General features: G+C 35.5%; 5 protein-coding genes across 8 annotated transcripts; 3 read left to right on the top strand and 2 right to left on the bottom strand.

The window, feature by feature from the left end:
* Positions 1-852: 852 nt before the first annotated feature.
* LOC111432554 (PHD finger protein ING2-like) lies at positions 853-4311 on the bottom strand. Its single transcript, XM_023069496.1, has 7 exons — positions 4117-4311; positions 3955-4026; positions 3675-3862; positions 3062-3125; positions 2540-2796; positions 1808-1846; positions 853-1256 (listed from the first exon to the last, which is right to left on the bottom strand). The coding sequence occupies exons 1-7, from the start codon at positions 4160-4162 to the stop codon at positions 1146-1148; spliced, it is 777 nt and encodes a 258-aa protein (XP_022925264.1). The 5' UTR covers positions 4163-4311; the 3' UTR covers positions 853-1145.
* Positions 4312-6082: 1771 nt separating this feature from the next.
* LOC111432299 (NADPH-dependent aldehyde reductase-like protein, chloroplastic) lies at positions 6083-7036 on the top strand. The gene has a single exon (XM_023069112.1). It carries the CDS (start codon positions 6160-6162, stop codon positions 6946-6948), a length of 789 nt encoding a protein of 262 aa, XP_022924880.1. The 5' UTR covers positions 6083-6159; the 3' UTR covers positions 6949-7036.
* Positions 7037-8063: 1027 nt separating this feature from the next.
* Positions 8064-9654, bottom strand: LOC111432461 (syntaxin-related protein KNOLLE-like). Its single transcript, XM_023069359.1, has 2 exons — positions 9177-9654; positions 8064-8621 (listed from the first exon to the last, which is right to left on the bottom strand). The coding sequence occupies exons 1-2, from the start codon at positions 9563-9565 to the stop codon at positions 8084-8086; spliced, it is 927 nt and encodes a 308-aa protein (XP_022925127.1). The 5' UTR covers positions 9566-9654; the 3' UTR covers positions 8064-8083.
* Positions 9655-10099: 445 nt separating this feature from the next.
* On the top strand, positions 10100-15765 carry LOC111432502 (aquaporin SIP1-1-like). 3 transcript variants are annotated; one of them, XM_023069418.1, is made up of 4 exons: positions 10100-10111; positions 11309-11741; positions 13337-13609; positions 15460-15765. In XM_023069418.1, exons 2-4 carry the CDS (start codon positions 11442-11444, stop codon positions 15625-15627), a joined length of 741 nt encoding a protein of 246 aa, XP_022925186.1. In that variant the 5' UTR covers positions 10100-10111; positions 11309-11441; the 3' UTR covers positions 15628-15765. The 3 variants fall into 3 exon arrangements, with proteins under 3 accessions (XP_022925186.1, XP_022925185.1, XP_022925184.1); XM_023069417.1 differs by having other exon boundaries at positions 11315-11741; XM_023069416.1 differs by lacking the exon at positions 10100-10111 and having other exon boundaries at positions 11202-11741.
* Positions 15766-17484: 1719 nt separating this feature from the next.
* Positions 17485-23798, top strand: LOC111432518 (apyrase 2-like). 2 transcript variants are annotated; one of them, XM_023069441.1, is made up of 9 exons: positions 17485-18237; positions 18429-18557; positions 18645-18701; positions 18798-18890; positions 19532-19728; positions 21567-21658; positions 22776-22993; positions 23092-23278; positions 23388-23798. In XM_023069441.1, the coding sequence occupies exons 1-9, from the start codon at positions 17923-17925 to the stop codon at positions 23501-23503; spliced, it is 1404 nt and encodes a 467-aa protein (XP_022925209.1). In that variant the 5' UTR covers positions 17485-17922; the 3' UTR covers positions 23504-23798. The 2 variants fall into 2 exon arrangements, with proteins under 2 accessions (XP_022925209.1, XP_022925210.1); XM_023069442.1 differs by lacking the exon at positions 23388-23798 and having other exon boundaries at positions 23082-23202.
* Positions 23799-26443: the final 2645 nt, after the last annotated feature.

Genomic DNA, 26443 nt, shown 5'->3' on the forward strand with positions numbered 1-26443 from the left:
GCGTATTTAATTATTGTACTATTATTTGCAAAAATAATTATTATGATAAATGCATATTGTTCACATCAATTAACATTAAAGTCAATAACCAATTCTGTTATTTTAATCCATATATAGAAACAAATTATTATTCTACAAATATAAAAAGCTTTGCTTTTCTCCATTTTAATGATACAAATATAAAGGTTATACAGGTATACACATAAAGCAATATTAAATTGTTAAATTAGTTTAATCACATTTAAAACTACTCGAACATGCCTTTAATCCTTTATGATCATTTTAAACACATGCTTTCTAGAAATTTTGAACCTAATAAAAGCAATTTAACCGTTTCAAAATCACTACTAAACATGCTTAAACCCAGGATTAAATTCACCACATGACTCGTCTATTGTCGCATTAAATTTTCTCTACAAACTATAGTACTCCTAATAAACCTTTTATTTATTGAGGAACACATAATAAACTTTAATAAAAGACATAAAAATGAAAAGGCATAGAAAACTATAAAAAAAAAAAATGTAAAGAACTATATGTGTGTGTGTGAAACACGTGAGACTGTTCTAGAAGCTCCACGTGAGTACCAGTTTTGCAAATTCAATTAAACATGAAATCTAGGAATATTTCATTTAGATCCCAAGTACCTAGATCAATCAAAGTTTGATTCTATATATCTATATCTATCTTTTTATATATACACATATATATACATGTGTGTATATATATATATATGTGTGTGTGTGTGTGAATATATATATGTATATTCTAATCCTATCAGAATCACAAAAATGACAGGTCCATTATCACAATAGATTTTATTGCTCCATATAGTAAGCTTTAACAAAGATGTTGATGAAAAAAGTATAAAGGACTAAAGCTTGGTTTAAACGGTTCCAAATTGAAACACATCCCAAAATAGCAAAAAGGAAAAGGAACAAAAAGAAAGGGTAAAAGCACGATGACCGATGAGTACAGCTGAATGATTATATTCAAATAAAAGCTCTCTCATTGCCACTAAACTAACATTGTTACAACTTACACTTATTATAAGGCCCATTTTGGTTTCAGTGCAATGTAAAAAGATGAGAAAAGAAAGCTTACCGCTTGAATTATCCACCGCAGGCTTCTGAAATTTGCGTCCATTATTGACATTGTGGTAAGGCTCTGCAGGTTGGACAGTACCATTTTCCTTTAAATCTGGTTTCTGGAGTTAGTCCCACGCAGGAATAATGAAACCATTCACCTCCTTGACACTGTCAATGGCATAATAGTAGAAGAAAAAGGTAAATATTATCATTAAAATGAAGCACTTGTATCGTAAAAGTGTGGTAAATACGTAATAGAACTCATGTACTAATCTCATCCCACGGGTAACTTCTCATACTTCATCAGGTCATCTGTGGTAAATACGTAATTCGGTACAATTTGGTTTTCTGAATGTAGTTGGCTGTTCAAAGTCCAAACAAGCCAGAGGCCGCCCTTTCTAACCCACAAGCAATGGTTTCCGGAATCTCAAAGATCAAAATGGAAGTTTATATCAAAGCTGTGCTTCTTTCAATGTAGGCTCATGCATACGCACACTCATATTGAAAAAGACCAGCTATAATGTATGCGGAGCCATGAGGTCTCACATGACAAGCATTATCCACAAATTCATTTCTACAAACTAGAGTGCTTACTCTTACCGTACAGGAAAACTTTCTTCTTAGAGATGCAATCATGTCAAAGAAACGTAATAGAGAAACAAACAACAAAACGAAGAGGGTGTGAAGAATCAATAACATCGCAACAAGGGAGGACTTACATTTTCATTGTCACAAGCAATCATATCTCCAAATGACACCTAAAAGAACAGATAATTAGATGGCAACAGTATATATGTTAGTAACCAGCAATTGAGTCCGAGGAATTGAGAAACTTAAGACTGTTTGTACGTCTGGGAAAAGAAATATAAGGATCATAGCCTTCTCTCTATATTAAATCTATATATTTTTCCTCCCTCACTAACTTCCCTCTTTATTTATAGCCCCCCTCGCAGTTAACAATTCACTCTAACCAACTCTAGTTATCTCATCTACCCACTAACTAAGCCATCCTCATACCTAGCACTACCCACCAACAAAAGTAACACATCGAGTAGAGTGATATTGGCGTTCCATTGCACAAGCTCCATCAAACAAAAGCTGAAGGGGGAAGAAGATAATGATAAAGACGTAGAACACTCTCCGCTTTCTGTTTTCCCTAGTTCTTCACCTTGCAAACTAATTTTTGTTCCTTTTGCTTTGCTTTTTTTGTTCCTATTTCTTAACTCTATGGTTTCTCACACCACTCAAGGTACATTTAGCCAACTGACTATCTCGTATACCCACTAACTAACCATCATATTATTCCAAATACCTAATAATTTTTTTTCGTGTGAAACAACACCAAATAAAATTTTGGCAAGCATAAACATATAAATGTAACAATGAAAGAGTCATTTGATAAAATAGGTTCAATTTTCAAGGTGAGGCATGTATGAATTCAAAATCAGAACCTGATGACAGATGCAATATGTAGGTTCATTTGGATCAATGGGCTGATCAACATCAAGTGAAGGTGCAAAATCCTTTTTATGGCTTCCTGGAGGAGGCATGAGCTCAAAATCTCGATCACGCTCCCTATCCCAATCCCGATCCCTGTAATCTGGCCTCTTAGATTGAGGTGCAATATATATTGGTTTGCGCTTTTCATTCTTCAAAACTAGTGGCAGTGGAGGGAGAGCTGCTGGTTCATCTGGTGAAATTTTTCCCTCTGAAAAATAGTAAAAGGTTCAGTAATCTCCAAACAGACAAACTGAATGGAAGGAAAAGGTAAGCAATTCATTAAAGCATCCAACAGCCCATAATTAGTTTGTTTGATTCAATTATCACAAATGGCTTTGAGGTCTACTAATAATTTGCTGACATTCAATTCTTTAGATGATAAAGCAATTAAGCTTCATGTGTAACATCATTAACTCAAGTTCGTAAAACGACTTGCATTTCATAGAGATGACGAAGCTTCTAAGCCTGTGTACCTTGTTTCAGATCTTCTGCAAAGTTGTTTAGATCCTCATCAAGTCGTTTAATATGGCTATCAATCTGGAAAAGTAAAAGGACATGAAACCCTGTAAGATCAGCCAAGAAAATATATAATAAAATACCTATGGCATGTAGCCACTTCATGAATAAAAGTACTGACGTTCATTTCAGTACAACACTTCGAATGTAAACGGTTAGCTGAAAAATGAATAAAAACATTTGTAACATTTATACTATTATACTTGCAAAGAATCTCTTTGTATGAAATTTATACCAATTCAATTTTTAACAGCATCTCAGGTCAATTATTGCATCCCTCCTAGACTGATTAGATTTTTTTAAAAAATAACAATGACTCGTCGTAAAATAATTAACGATTACCACATTCATACCTTCTCTGAAGACAATCTTGCAATTCAAGGTTGTTCATAAACAAGATAGGCGAAAGAATGAATGAGAAATGTAGCAGAGGGATGAGAAAAATTCACTCCATAGTATTGGAGAAACGAACAGCAATAGAACCAGGTAATCCTCAAAGCATGAAAAGAGGGAAAATATATATATATATATATATATATATATATATCAAAGAGAGAAAGAGCGCCATACCAGGTCGCATGCTTGACGTGCCAACAAAACCTTTTCAGTACACAAACTCAACGCGTTATCCTGATTCGCCTCAATATCCTTCCGCTGTTTTTCAAACGCAGACTCCTCATCCTCAGTACTACTATTATTATAGCCTTTCTTCGAACTCAGGCAGTATTTCGTCTGCTGCCGCGTCTGGTCAATCATCGCTACAACCAAAAGAAAATTCCATAAAACTTGAGAGCAACGAATCGCAGCAATCGATCTACACAGTGAGCAAATCAGAAAACGAGGGTTTTACACTGGGAGCGATCGTCGAGTTCTCTGATTGTATTGAGAAGCCTCTGAAGATCAGCAGGAAATGTACTGGCATCTACGAAGATCAAAACGAAACAAAAGTAGCAGCAAATTGGAAGCGAAAAAAAAAAGGGGGGAAACGGCGGAAAACGAAAAGGAAACGTACATTCCAGATAATCGTCGACGTAGACTCCAGTTCGAGCAATCGCCATGATTGAAGTAGAGAGGAGCTCTCAGAAAGCGCTGGGTTCTAGGGCTTGATCGAGGATTGTCTCCCTCCAAGTCGTTTTCGTTTTGCCCTTGGCGCCCACTCTTGTGTCCCCTTCTTTGTTTTGGATTTTCTGAAAATTTGAAACAGCGTTTCGTTCTGATTTTGTGAAGGAGAGAGGACAGAGAAACGACGTCGTACTCAAGTTTAGTTAATTTTACAAATTTCAACCGGCCATTTTATTTAAAAAATACTCTTAAAAACTTTTAAAATTTCGAAATATAAATTTTAAAAATATTCTTTACACTTTCAAAAAAAAAAAATTATAAAATACCGATGAAAACAGTTAATATTTTATTTAAAAAATACTGACCTTCAAATGTGTTTCAAAAATATTATTAAATTCCAAAATTTTAATTAATACTCTTAATTTTTTTAATAAGAATTTTTTTGAAATTTTTTTAAAAGGGTAATTGTGTTAATTCTATTTATAAATTTTTATATGTATTTTTTAAATATAGTCTTAAAGATATTTTTGATCTTTTAAAAAATTTGAAAGGTATTAGTACTATTTATTTAAAAAAAATACTCTTTAATTTCAAAAAATTTAATTAATACTTTTTAATATATATTAGAGTTAATATCATGCTTATAAAAATTACTTATGAAAATTAAAAAGTAACATTAATATTATAACATTTTTTAAAAAAATTTTAAAAAAATTTACTGTCAATATTTAAACGAAATTGACTTTTTTTTTTTTTTTATATAAATTTATGGTTAATAATAATAATTTTTAGAATTGAATAGTATTTTTTAAACATGGTACTAGTAGTTTCATCATGTACCGATGATAACAGTGTTTTTTAACATACTATGAGATGTTTATGTCGGACCTTGTTGTAACTTCCATGTCATATGATGCATAATACATCTATATGATGTGACATGGTTGATTATGTAATATTGTTAAACCACGTATGTATTCATGAAAGTTATGTTTATGAAATAACAAATGTATGACTTGCATCATACGCTTATGTCATATTTAAAGCTTATGTGGACTTTATGTATATTTATATGTCTCGTGCATTAGGATATTCTCTATTAAGACGAGTACGAATGCGTACATTACGATATTTATGTATGTCATGATATTATGCAGATTCATTTTCCTTCGGGACTTGGTAGCGTGAGCATATTCTAGCTGAACGGCGTGCCTAAGGGGTCCGTATATAGTCACCTGATGAGTCCATGTACGCATACGTGGGCCGTTTTACTTGCTTTGATGTTGTTTATGGGTCCGATACAACTCAAACCTCCCATGTACATTATGATATTTATGCATGTCATGATATCATGTGGATTCCTTTTTCTCCGTGACACGGTAGCGTGAGCGTATTTAGCTTAAGGGCACGCCTATGAGGTACTTATATAGTCACCTGATGGGTCCACGTGCGCTTATGTGGGTCGTTTTACTTGCTTTGATGTTGTTTATGGGTCTGATACAACTCAAACCTCCAACCTGTTCTTGAGAAAAAATGTTTTAGAAAACGGACAAACAAAATAAGAAACACCCGTGTAATTCTGGGTATGAAGAATTGACGACTAGTCACGTCTCTTTATAGTACATTTCAAAGCATTTTAGTTTTAATAGGTGTAGACATGATTTTGATGAGCGGTCTTACAACCCTAGTTTAACATAACAAGAACAATAAAAACTTAGCCAATATCAAAGCAAGTAAAACGGTTTTGGAACGGGTATGACCATAAACAACATGTCTTGGACAGTAATGGGACCATCCCGAAAACTTTAAAATTTAATATAAAAAATAAATAATAAAATCCTAAAATTGTGTCAATTACGTCAGCAATGACGCATCGTTATCTTCATTACTCAACCACTGCAACTCTCCACCATAAAAATGGCGGTCCTAAATCTTCACTTCCACTATCAGATCCCCTTTACAGCTCAGCCTCTTCATTTTCCAAATTCAAAAAATGGCCACCCCCGCCGCCGCCGGACTGCCTCTTGACGGCCGAAACGCCGTCGTCACCGGCGCCTCCCGTGGAATCGGCCGTGCGATCGCCGTCCACCTCCACTCTCTCGGCGCAAATCTTGTTCTGAACTACGCTTCCAACTCTGCGCAAGCGAATATTCTCGCGTCGGAGCTGAATCAGTCATCGACGCCGCGCCAGCGAGTTATAGCCGTTCAAGCCGACGTGTCTGACCCGGCTCAGGTCAAGCGGCTGTTCGATTCGGCTGTTGAGGAGCTTGGATCTGAGATTCACATCGTCGTGAACGCTGCCGGGATTCTCGATTCGAAGTATCCGAGTCTGGCCGGAACCGCCTTGGAGGATTGGGATGAGACGTTTCGGGTGAATTGTAGAGGCGCGTTTTTGGTGTGTAAAGAGGCGGCTAATCGGCTTAAGCGCGGCGGGGGAGGTAGGATTATTTTGATTACGACGTCGATCGTTGGATCTCTCCCGCCGGGGTACGGTGCCTACGCGGCGTCGAAGGCTGCGGTGGAGGCGATGGCGAAGACGGCGGCGAAGGAGCTGAAGGGGACGGAGATTACAGTTAACTGCGTGGCGCCAGGGCCGGTGGCGACGGAGTTGTTTTTCGCTGGAAAATCGGAGGAGATGGTGGCGAGGTCGGTGGATGCCTGCCCGCTAGGTCGGCTCGGGCAGCCCGACGATGTGGCGAAGGTGGTGGGGTTCTTGGCTACCGATGGTGGCGGGTGGGTCAACGGGCAGGTGGTTCGGGTCAATGGCGGTTTAGTAATTTGACATTTAAAAAAAGAAAAAAGGAATAATTGGCATCAACTATACGACTGACACGAATGAATGCGCATTTACATAAAAGTCTAAGCTCCAATATTTTGGATTTTTAGATATTTATTTTATTTTTATTTAATTTTATAATTATTTATTTATATTTAAAATTCAGGTACAATTTTAATACATTGTTTAAAAGGAAGCAAATAAACGTTTTACGAACTGATATTAAGGTATAATCGTGGGCCCTGTCACTCATGACACGTTCACTAGAGGAAAGCTACCAAATAAATTTATTAATAATCCTCATAGAGTAAGATTATACATTTTGGCTCAGTTCTATAGTTATTCCAGTCCCGATTTAATTTATAATGTGAAGTTACGAAAATATCCTTCAATTCCATTCTTTTCCTCCTTTTCCTTAATTTCATTTCCAATTTTTTCTTTCTAATTCTATTTAATTTTCTTTCCTTAAATTATTTTCCCAATTTTTTTTTAATCACTCAAATTCTTTCCAAATTTGGGTAGAGTTTTCATTAATTTCGCATTAAATTAAATTTATAGGTAACCATTCAATTAATTTTTCCCCTTTCTTTCTCCAAATTTTGTTGTCTTTATTTTTCCTTTTCTTTTAAAATTAATTTACATTATTATTTTTAATTTAAACTTAATTTATCTTGATTTATACATTACAAAATTACAAAAATGCCCTTTAACTACGAAAATCTCAAATTTTTATGCTACTCTGGAAAGTTCATCAATATTTTTGAAATGTAGTAGGGTAAGATTATCTTTACAAATAAAATATTTTTGAAAACTCAAACGTAATTTTAATTATGAAATTACGAAAATACCCTTCAACTACGAAAATCACAAATTTTTATCTCTTCAAAGTAAATCAATATTTTTGAAATATGGTACTGACAGTAAAATTATTTTTAAAACATAATATTTTTAAATTCAAATATACTTTTTAAATAAAATATTAATCGTGAGATTATTCAAAGTATATGTATTATTAAATCGATCTACACGTAACCATTCAATTAATTTTTTTTAAAAAATAAATTAAATTATTCTCTTAATACATAACTTGGGATGCCAAGAACATCCCTTCATCCCATAAAAAAAAAAAAAAAAAAAAAAATCAAGAACTCCCAAAACTAACAGCAATAGGAATAACAACAACCAAAATAATAATGAGCAAAAGCAAAACCCCGAAGCACATCCATTTCCTATTGCTCCTTTGCAAATCCTTTGCACTCTTCAAATCCTTACTCCCATCTCTTACATATTGTGAAGCATTCATCACATGGTGTTCAATGTCATCCATTTTCTCCCCTTGTGCTTCCACCATCACTGCCATGTCCAAGAACACCTGGTGCAACTCTAGCAAGCTTCTCTCGATCTCCTTTGCCGCCCCGTGTCGGTCCTGTATCTCCACCACCGTCTCCGCCACCTTCCCCCGCCCGTGCTCCTCTATTGCCCTCCCCAAAAACTCCTCGCCTCCGTTCGATATTATCTTCTCTATCACCTCCTCCTCCGGGTGCTCCCCCGTCACCGTGAAGTATCGTCGCTCCACTGTCTCTTTGTGCTCCGTCATCATCCTTTGTCTTAGGGTTTGAAACTCCATCATTAGCTCCTTTAGCTTCTTTCGCAGGCCGTTTGTCACCGCGATACGAGTCCTGTTTGTTGAGAATGGGAATAAATGATTGAATTTACTATGACCCATTAGCCTAAATGGTTGAATTTAGTTTCTATTTGAGACTAGGGGTTGAAAATGTGAATAAATGATTGAATTTACTATGACCCATTGACTCAAACAGTTGAATTTAGCTTCTACTCCAGCCCTATTTGTTGAGAATGTGTGAATGAATGATTGAATTTACTATGACCCGCCTGCTCAAACCATTGGATTTAGCTTCTACTCGGGTTGAATGATTGAATTTACTATGACCCACCAGCTCAAATCGTTAAATTTAGCTTCTACTCGAGTCCTATTTGTTGAGAATGTGAATAAACGATTGAATTTACTATGACCCACCAGCTCAAACAGTTGAATTTAGCTTCTACTCGAGTTTTATTGGTTGAAAATATGAATAAAGGATTGAATTTATTATGACCATCCGCTCTTGAATTTAGTGTTATGTTAAACCAATATGCATAAATTTTTTAAAAACTTCGAATTTCTTATTTTGAATTTACTACGACCCATTAACTTAAACGGTTGAATTTAGTACCTGTATATGGCAGTTCCTTCTTTGCTAGCAGAGAGCCGCTTCTTAGCATCATTAGCACGGTCCATTTCCTCAAGCTTGGAACGGATCGATCGAGCCTTCTTCAGGACGGTAACGATGTCGCCATTAATCGTCTGGCGAAGCGATTTCAAAGTTTCGGGTTTATGAGCAGATTTCGTCTCCTCATTGGCCTGCTGGAGCTTTCCAAGAATCTCTCTAATGGAACCCATCTCCAATTTCACCTTCTCAGCCTCTTCGAGGAAGAGCCCCATATCGCCATTGTCGGTATCAGACGACACCGTTTCAAGACCGGCTTCGAGGTCGATATCTTTCATAGCGGCCTTCTTTAGATCCACATAGCTCGTGAACGATTGAGTCATCAAGTCGTTCATTTTTTTCCCCTTTAAGAATTCTATGAAGAATAAAGGAAAGTCAAGATTTTGTTGAGTTTGAGAGAATTGGAAGAGGTTTCTTTGGGTTTGTGAGAATTGGAAATGTTGGAAGCTTAGTTTAAAACTAGTTGCAGAAAAAAAGTAGTCGTTGCGTTTGCTTTTGGTAACGGCTATATTTTTAAATCGCAGTTTTAAAATAATATATTTCGAAATAGCCGTTGGGTTCGATGGTTGTTGTGGAGAGTAATGGTTTTTGGGTTGGGCTTTGAGCCTCAAGTCCGAAATGGGCCCTTTAAGAGGATACTATTATATATATATTTTTTAAAAAATTAATTTTTAACCCTAAATTTTAATAAATTTTCACAAGTTTCCAAATTTCATTAAATTTTATATTCACTAATTTTAAAAAATAAAAATAAAAATTTTATTAAATGCATTTATAAAGAGTTCACTCACAAATTATATTTTTAATTCCACGTGGCATTTATTAATTAATTAATTTTTTTTTTTACGGTTGTATTCATACTACGGGTATACATGGGCGAGGTCGTAGAAATCTTTTAGACCAATCGAATTAATTAGTTAAGTTGGTGGGTTGAGTTGGGTCTTACGGAATAGGCTTTTGAGGTACTTTATATGGCTCGTGAATTTATTTATTTATGATATAATTTATTTAATATAAAAGTTTAATTTTAACATGTTATTAACATGACTTAATTTTAACATGTTATTAACATGACTTAATACTCGATTTGTATATGTGTCACATTCACACAGTAGAAGATTGCTAAAAATTATCCATTGAATTAACTTCAAAGATTCACTAAAAACTCTAGAGCCCAAAGGGATGATTTGCTACAAGGTCTAACTATTCATGCTTCAGTGAAAAAAGTCTTAACCTTTGAAAGGTTGACCGAATGTCTTATTTGAGTGATGGGTCAGTGAGGCTGATTTAAGTTGACCATTTAAGAAGGTCAACCAAAAAGCCTATAAGGTCAAATCCCCTAAGATCGACTATTCATGCTTCAGTGAAAAAAGTCTCAACCCTCGAGAGGTTGACCGAATGTCTTATTTGACTGATGGGTCAGTGAGGCTGATTTAAGTTGACCATTTAAGAAGGTCAACCAAAAAGCCTATAAGGTCAAATCCCCTAAGATCGACTATGCCTCATTTAAGTCAAACCCCTTGATTAGTTGACCAACCCTTTAAAAGGGTCAACTAAGACCAGTTTAATCTCACTCCTTGAGTGGTAGACTAAAAGACCTTTGAGGCCGACCCCTCAAGGTTAACCAAGATTAGGTGGGTCAATCCCTCGAGGAGTGGAAGATAGTCAACCCTTCTAGGATATGACGAAGATACCTTTGATATATTCAGAACTAAAGGAACTTTTAAGATAGGAAAAAACCAATCATTAGCATTCGACGCGTCTCCTTACGATCAAATGAAGGAGATCGAATAATTGTTCTTAGAAAATGTGGATATATTTAAGTATACGTTACAATCATATGATTATAAAATATCATATAAAATACGACCGAGATATCAAGAGGTATGCTATTATCCTTGATTGACCAAAAAAAAATTAAAAAATTAAAATTGGAAACTAAAAATTATCGGAAAAAATTCAGGATTAGGTGAATGTCTGTGTCCATGAATCCACAGTAACAGTTGAGATTCTTATCTTCTACCTAACTTTCCTGATATTTTCTTGTTTAAATTGCGTGGATTTTGATTCCAGACGAGACGGAGGCTGAAGAAATCTCCTCAGAGTTGCCCTAATTTGCGGCTGCAACTCTGATTTCTCTTCTTCCGCCGTCGATTTTCGTTGTTTCAGGCCGATTACAGCAGTTTTTTGTTCGATTTCTGGAGATTAATCATGATTGCTGCAATCAAGGCGGCGATCGGCGATGCCGTTCTTACTTCCATGTGGATTTTCTGTGCTTCGTCTCTTGGGGTTCTTACCTCCGTCCTGTACTCGGCCGCCGGCGTTTATGGCCTTCCGCTTCATCCGCTTCTCATCACTACTACTCTGGTCTTCCTTCTCGTTTTCATTTTCAATATAATTGGGGCTTTTTTGGGTGGCGCTAGCTTTAATCCAACTGCCACTGCCGCTTTCTATGCCGCCGGTGTTGGTCCGACCTCTCTCTTCGCCATGGCTCTCCGTTTCCCTGCTCAGGTTAGTATTTATTCTGTCTTTCTATCTCTTTGATTCTGTAATTGAGCGTGAAGTTTTGTGTGGGTTGTCTCGATTAGTTCGATTTTTCACCTGTGCTCGATAGTCTACCCTAGTTCTCAGTCCAACTAGAAGCCATTGAAATTAACACTTCCTTATACAAAATTCGGATAAACCAAAATGGATTACCTCTTAACATCAAATTTAGAAGAAAGATTTGAAACCTCATTCAATTTAGTCACTCTCCCATCGAACTTGATCAATACTTCATTGACGGTTTAGATGCATTAGATTACCTCTTAACATCAAATTTAGAAGAAAGATTTGAAACCTTGTTCAATTTAGTCACTCCCCAATTGAACTCGATCAATACTTCATTGAAATGGTTTGGATGCAATCTACCACCAAAATTCAGAGATAGATGTTTAAGAAAGTCTCAATTTTAGAGCTTAATTCATAAAAAATCTCCCCAACTCTTCCAATGCCTACTAACTTAGTGGTCATAATTGGTAACTTATAATTGGTAAGTTATTCAAGGGCCATTACAAATTATCAATCAAATGATATTTATAACAATCTCATCTACTACATCTACTACTTCAATGGTGCAAATATTCACTTTCTTGAAATGGTTCTTTCTCAATCGAATCAACTTGTAACGCATAAAATAAAAGTTAAAGTGAGTCTATCCAATTTTATGGATGAAGAATGAATGTTTGTTGAATCTTCTTGACCTTAGATCGTGTAATAGGTCCACTTGGAACATTTGGAACACGGTGATCCTTATCAGTGTATCTGTAGCGTGTCGCTGCGTTCTATTTTTCTTTTGCATGATGCTTGATTGGTTTTCCATGATTGTAAGGGATGGCCAATGGGTATTGATAGAGAAAATTCATTGATAGTTGATGTAACCGTCCAAGCCCACTTCCAAGTCTAGATATTGTCTTCGGCTTTCTCTTTTAGGCTTTCCCTCAAGGTTTTTAAAACATGTATGCTAAGGAGAGGTTTTCACACCCTTGTAAAGAATAATTCGTTCTCCTTCCCAACCAATGAGGGATCTCACAATCTACCCCCTTCGAGACTCAACGTCCTCGCCAACACTCGTTTCCCTTTTCCAATCGATGTAGGACCCCCAATCCACCCTCCTTCGAGGCCCAACGTCCTTGCTGGCACACCACCTCGTGTCCACCCCATTCGAGGCTTAACTTCCTCGCTGACACTGTCTGGCTCTGATACCATTTGTAACAGTCCAAGCCCACCGCTAACAAATATTATCTTCTATGGACCTTTTCTTTTAGGCTCCCACTCAAGGTTTTTAAAACGCGTCTGCTAGTGAGAAGTTTTCTTATAAAGAATTTTTTCTCACATCCGTTTCTCAACTTCAGAAATTATGGATTCTAAGGAACATTGATGAGCCTTCGTTTTCTCCATCTCCTCTCTCTTTATGTTTTTTCAGAGATTGGGACATCGATTAGAATAAGACATCAATAAAATGAAACAATGTTGCCTAAAATTTCTGCTTCTGTCATTTTCATTTGCCTTCTAGAATAAAAGGTTTCTAAAACAATAGTATTAGACATCAAACTTATTGTTGGCAGGCAGCTGGTGCGGTTGCTGGTGCTCTGGCGATCAAGGAGGTGATGCCTATTCAATACAAGCACATGCTTGGTGGGCCTTCTCTGAAAGTTGACATTCATACTGGAGCCACAGCTGAAGGAGTTTTGACCTTTATAATCAGTTTTGCTGTTCTTCTAATTGTTCTCAGGGGTCCCTCCAGCCCAGTAATCAAGACATGGTTGCTGGCAATGGCCACTGTAGCTTTAATCGTTGCTGGTTCTAGTTACACAGGACCTTCCATGAATCCTGCAAATGTGAGTATTCCACTGCTATTAAGCTTTATATTTTATATCCTCATTTGATGATTCTTATTGTGACTGGCAGTAAGTTGAAATTATTAAGTTATATTCTTGTTTAAACTTATATGGTTATATTATGTGGGTTAGAAATCAGAACTCTCCACAATAATATGATATTGTCCACTTTGAGTATAAGCTCTCGTGGCTTTGCTTTTGGTTTCCCCAAAAGGTCTCGAGATATATTCCTCACTTATAAACTCATGATCAACCCATTAATTAGTCAATGTGGGACTCTCTCCCAACAATTCTCTCCTCGAACAAAGTACACCATAGAGCCTCCCCTGAGGTCTATGTAGCCCTCGAATAGCCTCCCTTTAATCGAGGCTCGACTCCTTTCTCTGAGTCCTTGAACAAAGTACACCCTTTGTTTGACACTTGAGTCACTTTTTTACTACACTTTCGAGGCTAGCAACTTCTTTGTTCGACACTTGAGGATTCTATTAACATGGCTAAGTTAAGGGCATGGCTCTGATACCATGCTAGAAATCACAACCCTCCACGGTGGTATGAATCGTCCACTTTGAGCTTAAGCTCTCATGGTTTTGCTTTTTGTTTCCCCAAAAGGCCTCGTACAAATGGAGATGTATTTCTTACTTATAAACCTATGATCAACCTCTTAATTAGTCAACGTGGGACTCTCTCCCAACAATCCTCAACACGGTAGGCAATTGATGCCGTCATGATGCCATCATGATTGATGTAATGAGGGATTATTTTTTCATTCCAAGATCTTATTAATGCTTTTGAAGTAATTTGTAGACCATGGAAGTTCTTGCATAGATTGCTGGTTGCTTTGCAGCTTTTTTGTTTTATATGTAAATTGGCATTTTATATCCTTCATTAAAAAATTTCATTCATAACAATCGTAACATATCTTAGTTCATTGTACAATAAATTTGGGGGATGTTGAGCATAAATAGTATATCAAACCATCTCTGTCTGACTTGATCCTTTCAGTTCTTCGAGGTTTGCTGCTATCTTAATGTAAGTTCTCCCTACCAGCTCGAGATCGTCACAATTTTTTTTACGATACAGATTTTAGTCATTGAAAGTTCTCTTGCATGTTTTTCTGTCTTTCTACATCGGAATTACATTGCATAATTGCTAGCGGTGAGCTTGGACTGTTATAAATGGTATTAGAGCCAAACACTAGGTGGTGTGTCAGCGAGAAAGCTGAGCCCTCAAGGGGGTGGATTGTGAGATCCTACATCGGTTGGAAAGAGGAACAAAACATTTCTTATAAGGGTGTGGAAACCTCTCCCTAGTAGGCGCGTTTTAAAATTGTGAAACTGACGGCGATATGTAATGGGCTGAAGTAGACAATATCTACTAGCGGTGGGCTTGGGCTGTTATACTATATATCTCTGGTTATGTCATACAAAACCGAGGATAGCCGGAAATTCTGAAGGAGAGCCTTCGAACAACGTGGAATAAAGGGGCAAAAGGAAATAACATAGCATACTTAAACGTTATGCATTTTTTTGGCAATAAAAGGTTCTGGGGTCAGCTGGGTGCCCTGCGAGTTTAGTCAATGATATCATCTTAGTTGCTGTCATTGAAAGTAAGCTTTGTCATAGACAGTGCAAGGGCTATATATGGTGAAATATTGCTTCATTTGATTCAAAACTTGCACTACATATTCATCCCGAGACGTTTTTGGCTGCTTTGGCGCGTTCCTTGCATATAACGTTCGGTTTACGAACCAGATTAGTTATGATTTTGCTAATTCGAGACCATGAAGGAGAAGACGATATTTGTTACTTTTTATATGGTAAAAAATGCTGATTTTTTGCTTTGAAATGCAGGCGTTTGGGTGGGCGTATATGAACAACAAACACGATACATGGGAGCAGTTGTACGTGTACTGGATCGCCCCGTTCATTGGAGCCATTTCGGCTGCTTGGCTTTTCAGAATCATCTTCCCACCACCAGCCCCAGCCCCAGCCTCAGCTAAGAAGAAGAAGAAAGCTTGAAATCTCTAGTTGATTTACATAGTAGCAAGTAAGAAACTCCATTTCTGTTCTTAAGATAAATGGCGTCTGTTTAAATTATGTTTTGCAGCTTATGGATCAATAATAATCCTTCAATCAAGTTCCCTTTACTTCCCTTTTAGATCCCTTTTATATGTTTGCTGATATTTAAGGTAGGAGTATTATGATTCAAACTAGGGATTGGTATTCTAACCCGACCACCCGAGCTCGGCTCAACTAGTTAAAGTATTACCTTCGAGCACGAGTTCCAATTCCTTTGGTTCATGTAAGACTTGAAAAAGAAAATGAAACCTATCTTATTTGTTATTATCAAATTGACTTCGAAATCCTGGATTTACTGATTAATTTTGGAATAATTTGAATATGTTAAATGCATATACACGTGCATTATTATTTGACATATTTTGCATTGTGGAAAACACGAGTCAAGCTTATGAGTTTAGCGTGAATATGATTGATATTTAATATGTGATTAATATATGAGTTTGATGACTGGAATCAACGTTGAGGAGCTTAACTACTATGATCCAAATGGTGTTTAATAGAGGTTGCTCTTAAGGACTGATCGTTTAAGAGTCACAAAAGTGTAATGACGAGTATCTTGTTATGAAGATTCGTACAACGTTGTGTTGAATAGCCTAGAATCGAGACCTTAGGGTATTATGTTGAACAACCTATTATAGACACGTATTACATATATATATAAAGTGTATGAATACATTTTACCAATAGGCTAGAATCGAGACCTTAGGGTATTAGCACCAACATTTGAAAGATTAGAGATTTTTTTTTGAGATAAAATACCAAATTTAATTTAGTTTTTTCCATTGTTTTTTAAATTTAAGACACCATATCTAGATAACGGTTAACTAGAACCTTTTCTGTCTCTATCTCTGCCACCTATTTCATTCTCATTATAAAACAAATTTCCGCTTATTTCATTATCGGTATAAAATAAAATTTTTATTTATTTTTGTTGAAATCGAGTTCCATAATTTTTTTTCGGTTTATTATTATTTAAAAAATAATTAGTTAAAAATTGTCTTTTTTAATATAATCTTTCCTAAAAAATTGTAAAAATATTAATAAATCAATATATTTTGTAAGTAATGATATATATATATATATATATAATATAATCTTCTACCACTGATTTCTAAAAATTAATTTTAATATTACAATTATTTTTAATTTAAATATTATAGTAAGAATCTCATAATTAATTATAATAAAAATATATGAAATATAATAAAAAAATGATAAAGAATCCTAATTAATTAATTTTAATTAATAAAAGATAAAATTTTAATATTAAAGTTTAAATATCATAATTAACTCTACTTAAAAAAATAAAAATGTATAGAATATAATTAAAAAAATGATAAAAAATTAATTAATTTTAATTAATCAAAGATATTAATAAAAATTTGAAATGAACTAAATACAACGTTTAAGAGTATTTTTATTAATTTAGTTTTTTTCTTAAACTTAAGATACTAAAAACCTTTCTTGTCCCGGTTTTTGTCACCTATTTCATTTTCCAATAAACTAAATTAATTTCTTATTTATTTTTGTCGAGTTTCATAATTTTTCTCCGTTTATTATTATTTAAAAAATAGTTATTTTAAAATTTTCCTTTTTAATATAATATTTCTTAAAAAATTATAAAAAATATTAATAAATCAATATATTTCGTTATATCCTAATTTCTGAAAATTAAAATTTTAATATTACAATTTTTTTAATTGAAATTTATAACGAGAATAACAAAATTAACTATAATTAAAAAATAAAAATATATAGAATATAATAAAAAAAATGATAAAGAACCAAACTCGAATTCGCAACTGCTAGTTTCTGAATCCAAACTCGCCATTGTTACTTCACATTTGCTCTTCTCCCCTATCCCCTAACCACCTCCATTTCCATTTCTTCTCTTTCGACCCATTTCTTCGATCACCGCAAAGTTCCTCCATCCAAATCCCACGTCAATTCGTCGATTTCACTGACGGAATCCACTCAGATCCGTCCTCGATGCTGTTGCGAGTCAATCATTGATCAATTCATTGCGTATAATCATCGCTGTTCTTCCCAAACGGAGCGCTGGATCCGACTCCCGAACCACTGCACTCATTGAAGGCTCCTGCTGCCTCCAATTCCACTGGAAACGTTCAGATCCGTTACCGATCTCCGTCTTCCGCCGACCTTCTTGAAGGCCAAACGCCCTCTTTGTCACTTCAGGATCATCAGAAACTACTTCAGTTTGAATTTGATAAGATGCATAAGCGTCCCGGTAAGCAACAGTCGGAATCGCTGTCGAATAGGATCTACGAATACAGAGGGGTGTTATTGTTCACGTCTCTTTCGCTTTTCCTAATCGCCTTTGTTCTCTATTTCATGCCGGGCCGTGAAAATTACTCGTTCAACCACCGCAAGGTTTACCCTGATCACAGGTCGTCTTCTTCTTCTTCTAAATCCACTTATGCTGTTATTTTTGATGCTGGTAGCTCTGGGAGTCGCGTCCATGTCTTTTGCTTCGATCAAAATCTCGATCTCCTCCCCGTTGGCAAGGATATCGAACTTTTTGAACAAGTACTAATCTCTATCTTCTCCTGTATCTACATTTTCACTGTTATTCTTTGAATTTCCATTCTAGATCGGCTGTGCTTATTTTTTTTGGTGATTGTACTTGCAGCAATTGTTGGTTTTGAGTTGACTGTATTCTGTTTCTCTCGAGACTCGCTGTGCTTAAATTTGTTTTTGTTTGCTTACTTCTTCTTTAGCTTAATCCAGGATTGAGTGCATATGCTGACAACCCCAAGAATGCTGCAGCTTCTCTAATTTCCCTTTTGGAAAAAGCGGAAAATGTGGTTCCTAAAGGGCTGCGGTCAATGGCCCCTGTTAGAGTTGGGGTTAGTTGATCTTCCTCGAACTCCTTGAGCTCTGTTCTTTAAATGAAGCTATGTCAATTTTCGAAACGGTTTTTCATGTTAATGTAGGCAACTGCAGGCTTGAGGGCTCTGAAGGGGGATACATCTGACAAAATTTTGCAGGCGGTAATGATCCATGCTTGTTCTTCGGAAGCAATTTTTCACGTTCCCTTATTTCGTGTAATTTCAAGCTAAGAGATGAAAGCTTTTGTTTTCTTTAAGGTTAGGGATCTCCTGAGAGACAAAAGTGACCTCAAGTTGGAGGACAATGCTGTGTCTGTAATTGATGGAACTCAAGAAGGTTCTTACCTTTGGGTATGTCTATTATGGCTGTGATCCACTTTGTACTTTTTTTTTAATGTAGTTTGGGTTTCAGCTGCAGCTTCCTTTTAGTTCGAATCGTGGAATGTGTATTATTTGTAGTACAATAGTGTGATAATGTGATGTTCTTGCTAATATCTGATGCCATTAGAATTCAGGATAGAGTATCATGTTGCTTCCTCTAGAGCCATTTCTTTGAGACAGTCTCCTTCTAGTTACACTTTGGTATTAAGGTCAGTTATCTGTTGAATAACCTACAAATCTCCAAAGCTTAGGATGTGCTGTTCTCTCTCTATCCCCAAAGCCTTACTGTTTCTGAACTTGAGGCTATGTATGCAATGAGCTTGCGTTTAGCGTAGGTGCTGGAATAGCATAGGATGATGGAATATGCCAGCATTATAAGTTTTGTCAGTTGGAATGCTATATGGAAACGATAGTCGTGACATGAAGAGGTTGTCATTAAACTACATACGATGTTAAATTTCATATCGGTATTTAGCAGAATTTGAGACAGGAATTAGTTCAGATGTAGATTGGTAAATGCATGTAGAGTTTTGATAATCTGAACCATTCCTGGGATCTTGCATGGAGTTCTTGTGTATTAACATATTACAAGCTTGGCTATCATTTTCCAGGTGACATTAAACTATCTGCTAGGGAACTTGGGCAAGAAATATTCGGATACAGTTGGAGTTGTAGATCTCGGCGGAGGATCTGTTCAAATGGCATATGCTATCTCCGAAACAGATGCTGCTCGATTATCAGAAGCAGAGAGTGTATACATAAAAAAAATGTATCTGAAGGGAGCAACTTATTATCTCTATGTTCACAGGTATACATTCTACTCTCGTCTTGCTGAGATTGCCAGTTGATAAATTTTCCACATGGCAATACGACTCTCCAATTTCAATCTGCCTCTACTAATTCATTGATAGCTATGGTTCAATCTTGACGAATTCTACCCAAAACTCTCGTGAATTGTAACGGCCCAAGCCCACCGCTAGTAGATATTGTTCTCTTTGGGTTTTCCCTTTTGGGCTTCCCCTCAAAGTTTTTAAAACGCGTATGCTAGGGAAAGGTTTTGATATAAACCACGATCAAGGAATTTCCATACCTCAAGGTCCAATTACATGGACGAGAGCCAAGAAGCTATAACAAACCTTGTACACTTGTATTCAAGGTATAGCGAGCTCATCAAGGAAATTCTAAAAGACGTTGGAGATCTCCCTTATATGCTGTGCAAAGTTGAGCTCTAAGAAAGAGATGTATTAAATGCACTTTAGGTTGCATTTAATGAACTCAGCTAAATTTATGGAACTAGTCCAAGGATGACTAATAAGCATATTTTATTAATTGCACTATTTAATTATAATTGAAATATTTATTTGTCATATTTAAGCTAGTTTTTAATGTAGGAGTTAAGTTTATATTGTAACCCACGTAGGTTACCATATTCCACCTTAACTAGCTATTTTAATACGGAGGTTATGAGTATTTTTCAGTTACTAGCCAATTTAATTATGTGTCACATGGTTAAGGTTTTAAAGGCTATATAAAACCTTTTTTTTCTTCGTTTAGAGATCACATTTTGGAACAGGAATAACTATTCTTTTTAATTCTTTTATTCCAAAATGTGATGTCTCTAATCAAAGAAAAGAAGGCTTTATATAGCCTTTACAACCTTAACCTATGTGACACATAACTTCCGAATAAATTGGCTAGTAAATGAGAAATACCCATAACCTCCTTATTAAAATGACTAGTTAATGGGGATGGGTTACCATATAACCTTAATTTCTACGTTAAAAACTAGCTTAAATATGACAAATAAATATTTCAATTATAATTAAATAGTGCAATTATGCTTATTAGTCATCCTTGGACTAGTTCCATAAATTTAGCTGAGTTCATTAATTGCAATTTAAAGTGCATTCAATGCATCTCTTTCTTGAAGCTCAACTTTCCAAAACATATAAGGGAGGTCTCCAACGTCTTCTAGAATTTCTTTTGATGAGCTCACCATACCTTGAATATAAGTGTACAAGGTTTGTTGTAGCTTCTTGGCTCTCGTCCTTGTAATTGGACATTGAGGTATGGAAATTCCTTGGTCGTGGTTAATATTAGGTTTCCACACCCTTATAAAGAATACTTCGTTCTCCTCCCCAACCGATGTGGATCTCATAATTTACCTTCTTTCGAGATCCAGCGTCCTTGCTGGCATTCGTTCCCTTCTCCAATCGATATGGGATCTCAATCCACCCTCATTTGGGGCCCAACGTCCTTGTTGGCGCCCAGTCTCGTATCCACCCCTCTTTAGGGCTCAACCTCCTCGCTGGCACATCCCCGGTGTCTGGTCCTGATACCATTTGTAACTGCCCAAGCCCACCGCTAGCAGATATTGTTCTCTTTGGGCTTTCTCTCAAGGTTTTTAAAATGCAATTGCGAGGGAGAGGTTTCCACACCCTTATAAAGAATGTTTCTTTCTCCTCCCCAACCGATGTGAAATCTCACATGAATGCTTCTGTTTTTCTTGACCAAGGATTTTGAAATTTTTTGTACCAACTTTCCTTTGTATTTTGTCTTGGGTTTACAGTAGCGACTGACGCTTAGACTCTTACGTGATTGTTGTTTAGACCGACTTTATATGGTTGTTGGTTATTTGAATTACAGTTATTTGCATTATGGATTACTAGCTGCTCGAGCCGAGGTTTTGAGTGTCTCTAAAAATTCTAGCAACGATTGCATCCTATCTGGATTCGAAGGTTTGTTTTTTCTTTTTCTTTCCAATAATAAATGTTTTTGCAATCATCATTTCCCTCTCTTCATCGCTTATGTTGATGTAAGTCGCAAGTTAGTGTCTTATTGAGTATAAACTTCTTGTAACTAACCAATTTTGATGGAAATACAAAATCTTTATGTTGCAATACAAATATAACTAGCTGGTTATATGGATTCCCACACCACTAGACATTTTGCACAAAATTCTTGGCTTTTTCTCTCTTATTCCTCCGCACTTTTAACTATTTAACTATTTAGGATCGATTGTTATTTCAAATTTACTAACCTAAACATAACTCAACTAGTTAAAACATAGATCAAATTTACTAACCTAAACATAACTCAACTAGTTAAAACATAGATCCTTGGTAAAAAAAAAGTTAGAGGATCTTTCCTTTCTCCCACGTGTACTCTAGAAAGAAATACTACTATGACCTTTAGGCTCTTATACTAAATGATATGAAACTCTTAAGATTTAATCTAAAAACCTTGTTAAAGAACGAGATCTCTAGATCTAAATTATCCAAGAACCCCAAAATCGATAAGGAATCAACCTAAAGGAAAGTTTTGGAACGGATTATCTTGATGATCAAGATCAAGAGTAAAGAAAACTCGTGATTCGAATTACTCCACAAGATAGTATGATTAAGACAACTTGAATGACTCTAGTATGCAAATCTAAACACAAGAAATGCAAAGGAACAAGAGAAGTATAATATGCAAACTTCATTTTAATATCCAAAAATCTTCATACTAAAGCAACAACATGAATGACTATTTATAGCCTTGAAAATAAACCTTATAATAACCTAGAGTTAATTGAAAGTTGTAACTTTCATGGCCATCAATAACATAATGACCCCTATCTAAATGTAACTTATAATCTTAAAGATAATTCTAAAGTTAAAAAATACAATAAAACACCCTGAAATCTTTATGACATGATTAAAACACCTTATTTCATATTCTCCATAAACATTCTCTCTTAAAGAAATTCCCTTGTTCCAATGTGGTTTTATAGGTTATTATCTTCATTCGAATAATTCCTATCTTCTGAGCTTTGGATTGAAGTATTCTCAATGCTCTCTTTTTTTTTTCTAGGAGCATACCAATACGGGGGAAAGGACTATAAAGCATCAGCCTCTTCATCAGGCTCCAGCTTTAATAGATGCAAGAGGACAGTCGTGGAGGCTCTCAAGGTTAATGAATCAACGTGTACTCACGAGCAGTGCACTTTCGGTGGAGTTTGGAACGGCGGAGGAGGCGACGGGCAGAAGAATCTCTACGTTGCTTCATTTTTCTTCGACAGGGCTGCTGAGGTGAGATTAGTTCCCCTATGATATTGGACTTGCAGTGAGGATGTTGAAATTATTTTGCTTGTTTTCGCATGAACCACTGATCAACCAGGTGTATGTAGGCTGGTTTTGCTGACCCCAACAAGCCATTTGCTGAAGTTCGTCCTGTAGACTTCCGTGATGCAGCGAGGCAGGCATGCCAAATCAAACTCGAGGATGCTGCTACATATCCCAAGGTCAAGAAGGATAACCTTCCGTACTTGTGTATGGATCTTGTGTATCAATACGCACTACTTGTAGATGGATTAGGTAGGTTGCATTCACACTCATGTTAATACTTATATCATACGGTCGATACATATACCGAACATCGTATAATTCGTATGCACCTGTGTTTGTATGCTTTGGTTTGGTGTAGGCCTAGATCCTTGGCAAAAGATCACATTGGTGAAGAAGGTTAAATACCACAACTCCTTGGTTGAAGCAGCCTGGCCTCTAGGCAGCGCCATTGAAGCTGTATCGTCGTTAGCCTAAAAATACATCGTTCGGATGGATGAGTGAGCTCTTCTTGTTTGCCAGCTAGGCATCGATTTATCCATTGGAGACGGGAAAAGGTTAGATTCAGAGTTTGAACTTTGGTTGGGTTGTTGGGAATAATTTGAATATAATGATAGAATCACAATTTCTGTGTATTAATTCATGTACTTGGGTAATTTTATAGAGGTTGAGAGAGTCATTCTTTTAGCAAGTTACTTAATAACACACATGTTAGTTGTAAAACGAACATTATTTTGTTGACCAGGGCATTTAGGTCATAGATTCCAACCTATATTTAGATTCGACTATCCTATATTATAGTCGTTGAAATGATTTTTTGTGGCATCCTATATAGTTGCTATACCAAAACTAGGCGCAAAGAACCAACCCGATTGACCTAGTGGATAAATCAGAAATATAGAAACAAAAACAACAATTGGGTCTGAGAAAACAATTATATTATAAGATCACAATTGAACAAATTGAGCAAGTTCAAATTGACATACCATTTAATCTATTAGTTTGAAAGCACGTGGAGAGCAACAAAAGTCCATAGACTCGAGTAAAATCTTATTTTACTTTAGGGCCCCATAGTAACAACTAGTTTAGTAGGAGTTGAAACTACATTCAAAGTTAGATTGAGTTTGAAGTCCAAGATTGATTTAGGAGACTATAACCACACCAATCCATCCCGAACTTGATGGTTAAACTATACTGCAGTGACGATACTGTAGGGGAGGTCGTGGGGAAAAATAGCTCGATGCCATGATGATAAAAAGCTTAACTCCTCTAATTCTTATTACTTTTCAATATTCAATATGAAAAAAAAAAATGAAAAGGTCGTCTTATTCAAAACCCACTTTTCTCTTTCACTTCACACCTTGGAACGCATGTCTCTTATAGAGAGAGAGAGGCGCTTTCACGGAAAGGTTCCTTTTTTTAGGGTACCTCCGAGAACGGATCCAATTACAAGTTATAAGTTTAAAATGGACACACGAGAACTTTATGGACCTACAAGTTCTAAGCTCTAATGACATAAAGTTAATCAATTAAACTTTTATGCAATGTAGGACAAATTATGTGTATAAATATAATCATTAAATTTTGAAAGTATGAAATGTTAAAAAATTTAAATTAAAAAAATTAAAAAAATTATTCATCAACAATTATCCGTAGTGAATTATTTATGAAAATTTTATCCAAACTAATTATTTTTAGAATAATTGGAAAAAAAAAATTGAGAGGTTGCCTTTTGTTGGGCTTCTTCAAAGAATAAGAATAAATAAATAAATAAAATATAAATAAAAAAATTCCAACGGAAAAATTCCGTTGCCAGGTGGTCATGTCAGTGGACCCCACGCGTTTTCCTTCTTCTTTTTTTCTTTTTAAATATTCTTTTCAATCTAATTTATAAATCTTTTATGATCAAAACTTTTAAATACAAAATACACCTTTAAAATTAATATATATAATTTAAAATTTTTAAAAAAATTATGAAAATATCATGATTTTCTTTTTATTATATAAAAAATTAATTTTCATTTTTATATAATCTTTAAATCATTTAAGAAATTACGGAGTTTATTATTCTATCGCTTCATTTAATAATCTCGAGCACAGATCCACGAAGCTACGACCCTCTTTCAACGATGTTTCTATTTGAGCATGTCATTTGCGCAATAAATATACTTTTTTTTTATTTGATACCGAAAAATTTCACTCATGAAGTTATCTCGAACACTCACCCTATTTTATCAAAGATTCCAACCACATGCTTAAAGTCTATAACATGGACTCGAACGTCATTTTACGAAGCCGCTTTATACCTTTTCAACGACGCGATATTTCTTATGAACTGTGATATTATTCTGAATTCAAAGAATTTTATTTTTGTATATGAAGAATATTGTTTATAATCGTACATAAAATGATATTTTTTCCACTTTTTTTTAGTAATTCTAACCAGTTTCCATTTACTTTCCTCCCGGTTTCCTAAATAAGTGTAAAGATTATTATGTACTTGAAATCACGTAAAAAAATATGAAAAAATATATATTTTTTTTCTTTATGAGATTTGAATTTTTTTCTCGCTATTGATCAGTCTTTTTATACATTTAAGTAATTTGAATTACTCACCGAGTTGACACGTTTTATTTTGAAGAGTCTACATACTTCGTAAATATGTGCATAGTTCTATTTAGAAGAGATAGGCGGGTTACATAGTTGTCGTCTTGATTTTCTCCTATAGAGCTAGTGATTGTAGAGACTCGAAAGTCAATGTCACTGTAATTCGTGTCGAAGGTACTGACTGTTCTAGCACCTTTCCTCGTATTGGCTCTTTGGGGAATCCCGAGTAGGGTCTACCTGGGCTCGTTTTCTTCCGCTCTACCCCAACACACATGTTGTGCCTATTCCTTGAGATGTCATGATCTATCATACGTTGGTTAGCTTAGGGTTATGCTATAATCTTATTTACTAAATATCACTACATCATGATACGATCGTTATCATTACATATGACATGTAAAAACTATACAACTTTCCTCATTTGGTAACCACATACTCGGAGGTGACTAGACATTTTCTTTGAGCTATAATCGGGTGTGTCGATCGTCAATTGTCGGTCGCCATGGTTGATCAATTTTTCAATTTTTTTTGGACATTACGACTCTGGACACGTTATTGACTTAAATATCGGAAGGCGTTGGAAAGAGCACCACATTGGTGCTAGATATTTTGGCAAGTGACCAACACCACTCTGAACCTTAACATAGTGTACCCAAGCGCCTCGTACCTAATTAACCCGATTCACGTAATAATGAAATTTTACTGTGTTTTTCATCTTTCGTAACAAAATATGTTAATTCTTTTTTTTTTTTTTTTTTTTTTTTTTTTTTTTTTTTTTTTTTTTTTTTTTTTTTTTTTTTTTTTTTTTTT

The sequence above is a fragment of the Cucurbita moschata genome, unplaced genomic scaffold, assembly GCF_002738365.1.
Source record: "Cucurbita moschata cultivar Rifu unplaced genomic scaffold, Cmos_1.0 Cmo_Scf00038, whole genome shotgun sequence".
Lineage (NCBI taxonomy): Eukaryota > Viridiplantae > Streptophyta > Magnoliopsida > Cucurbitales > Cucurbitaceae > Cucurbita > Cucurbita moschata.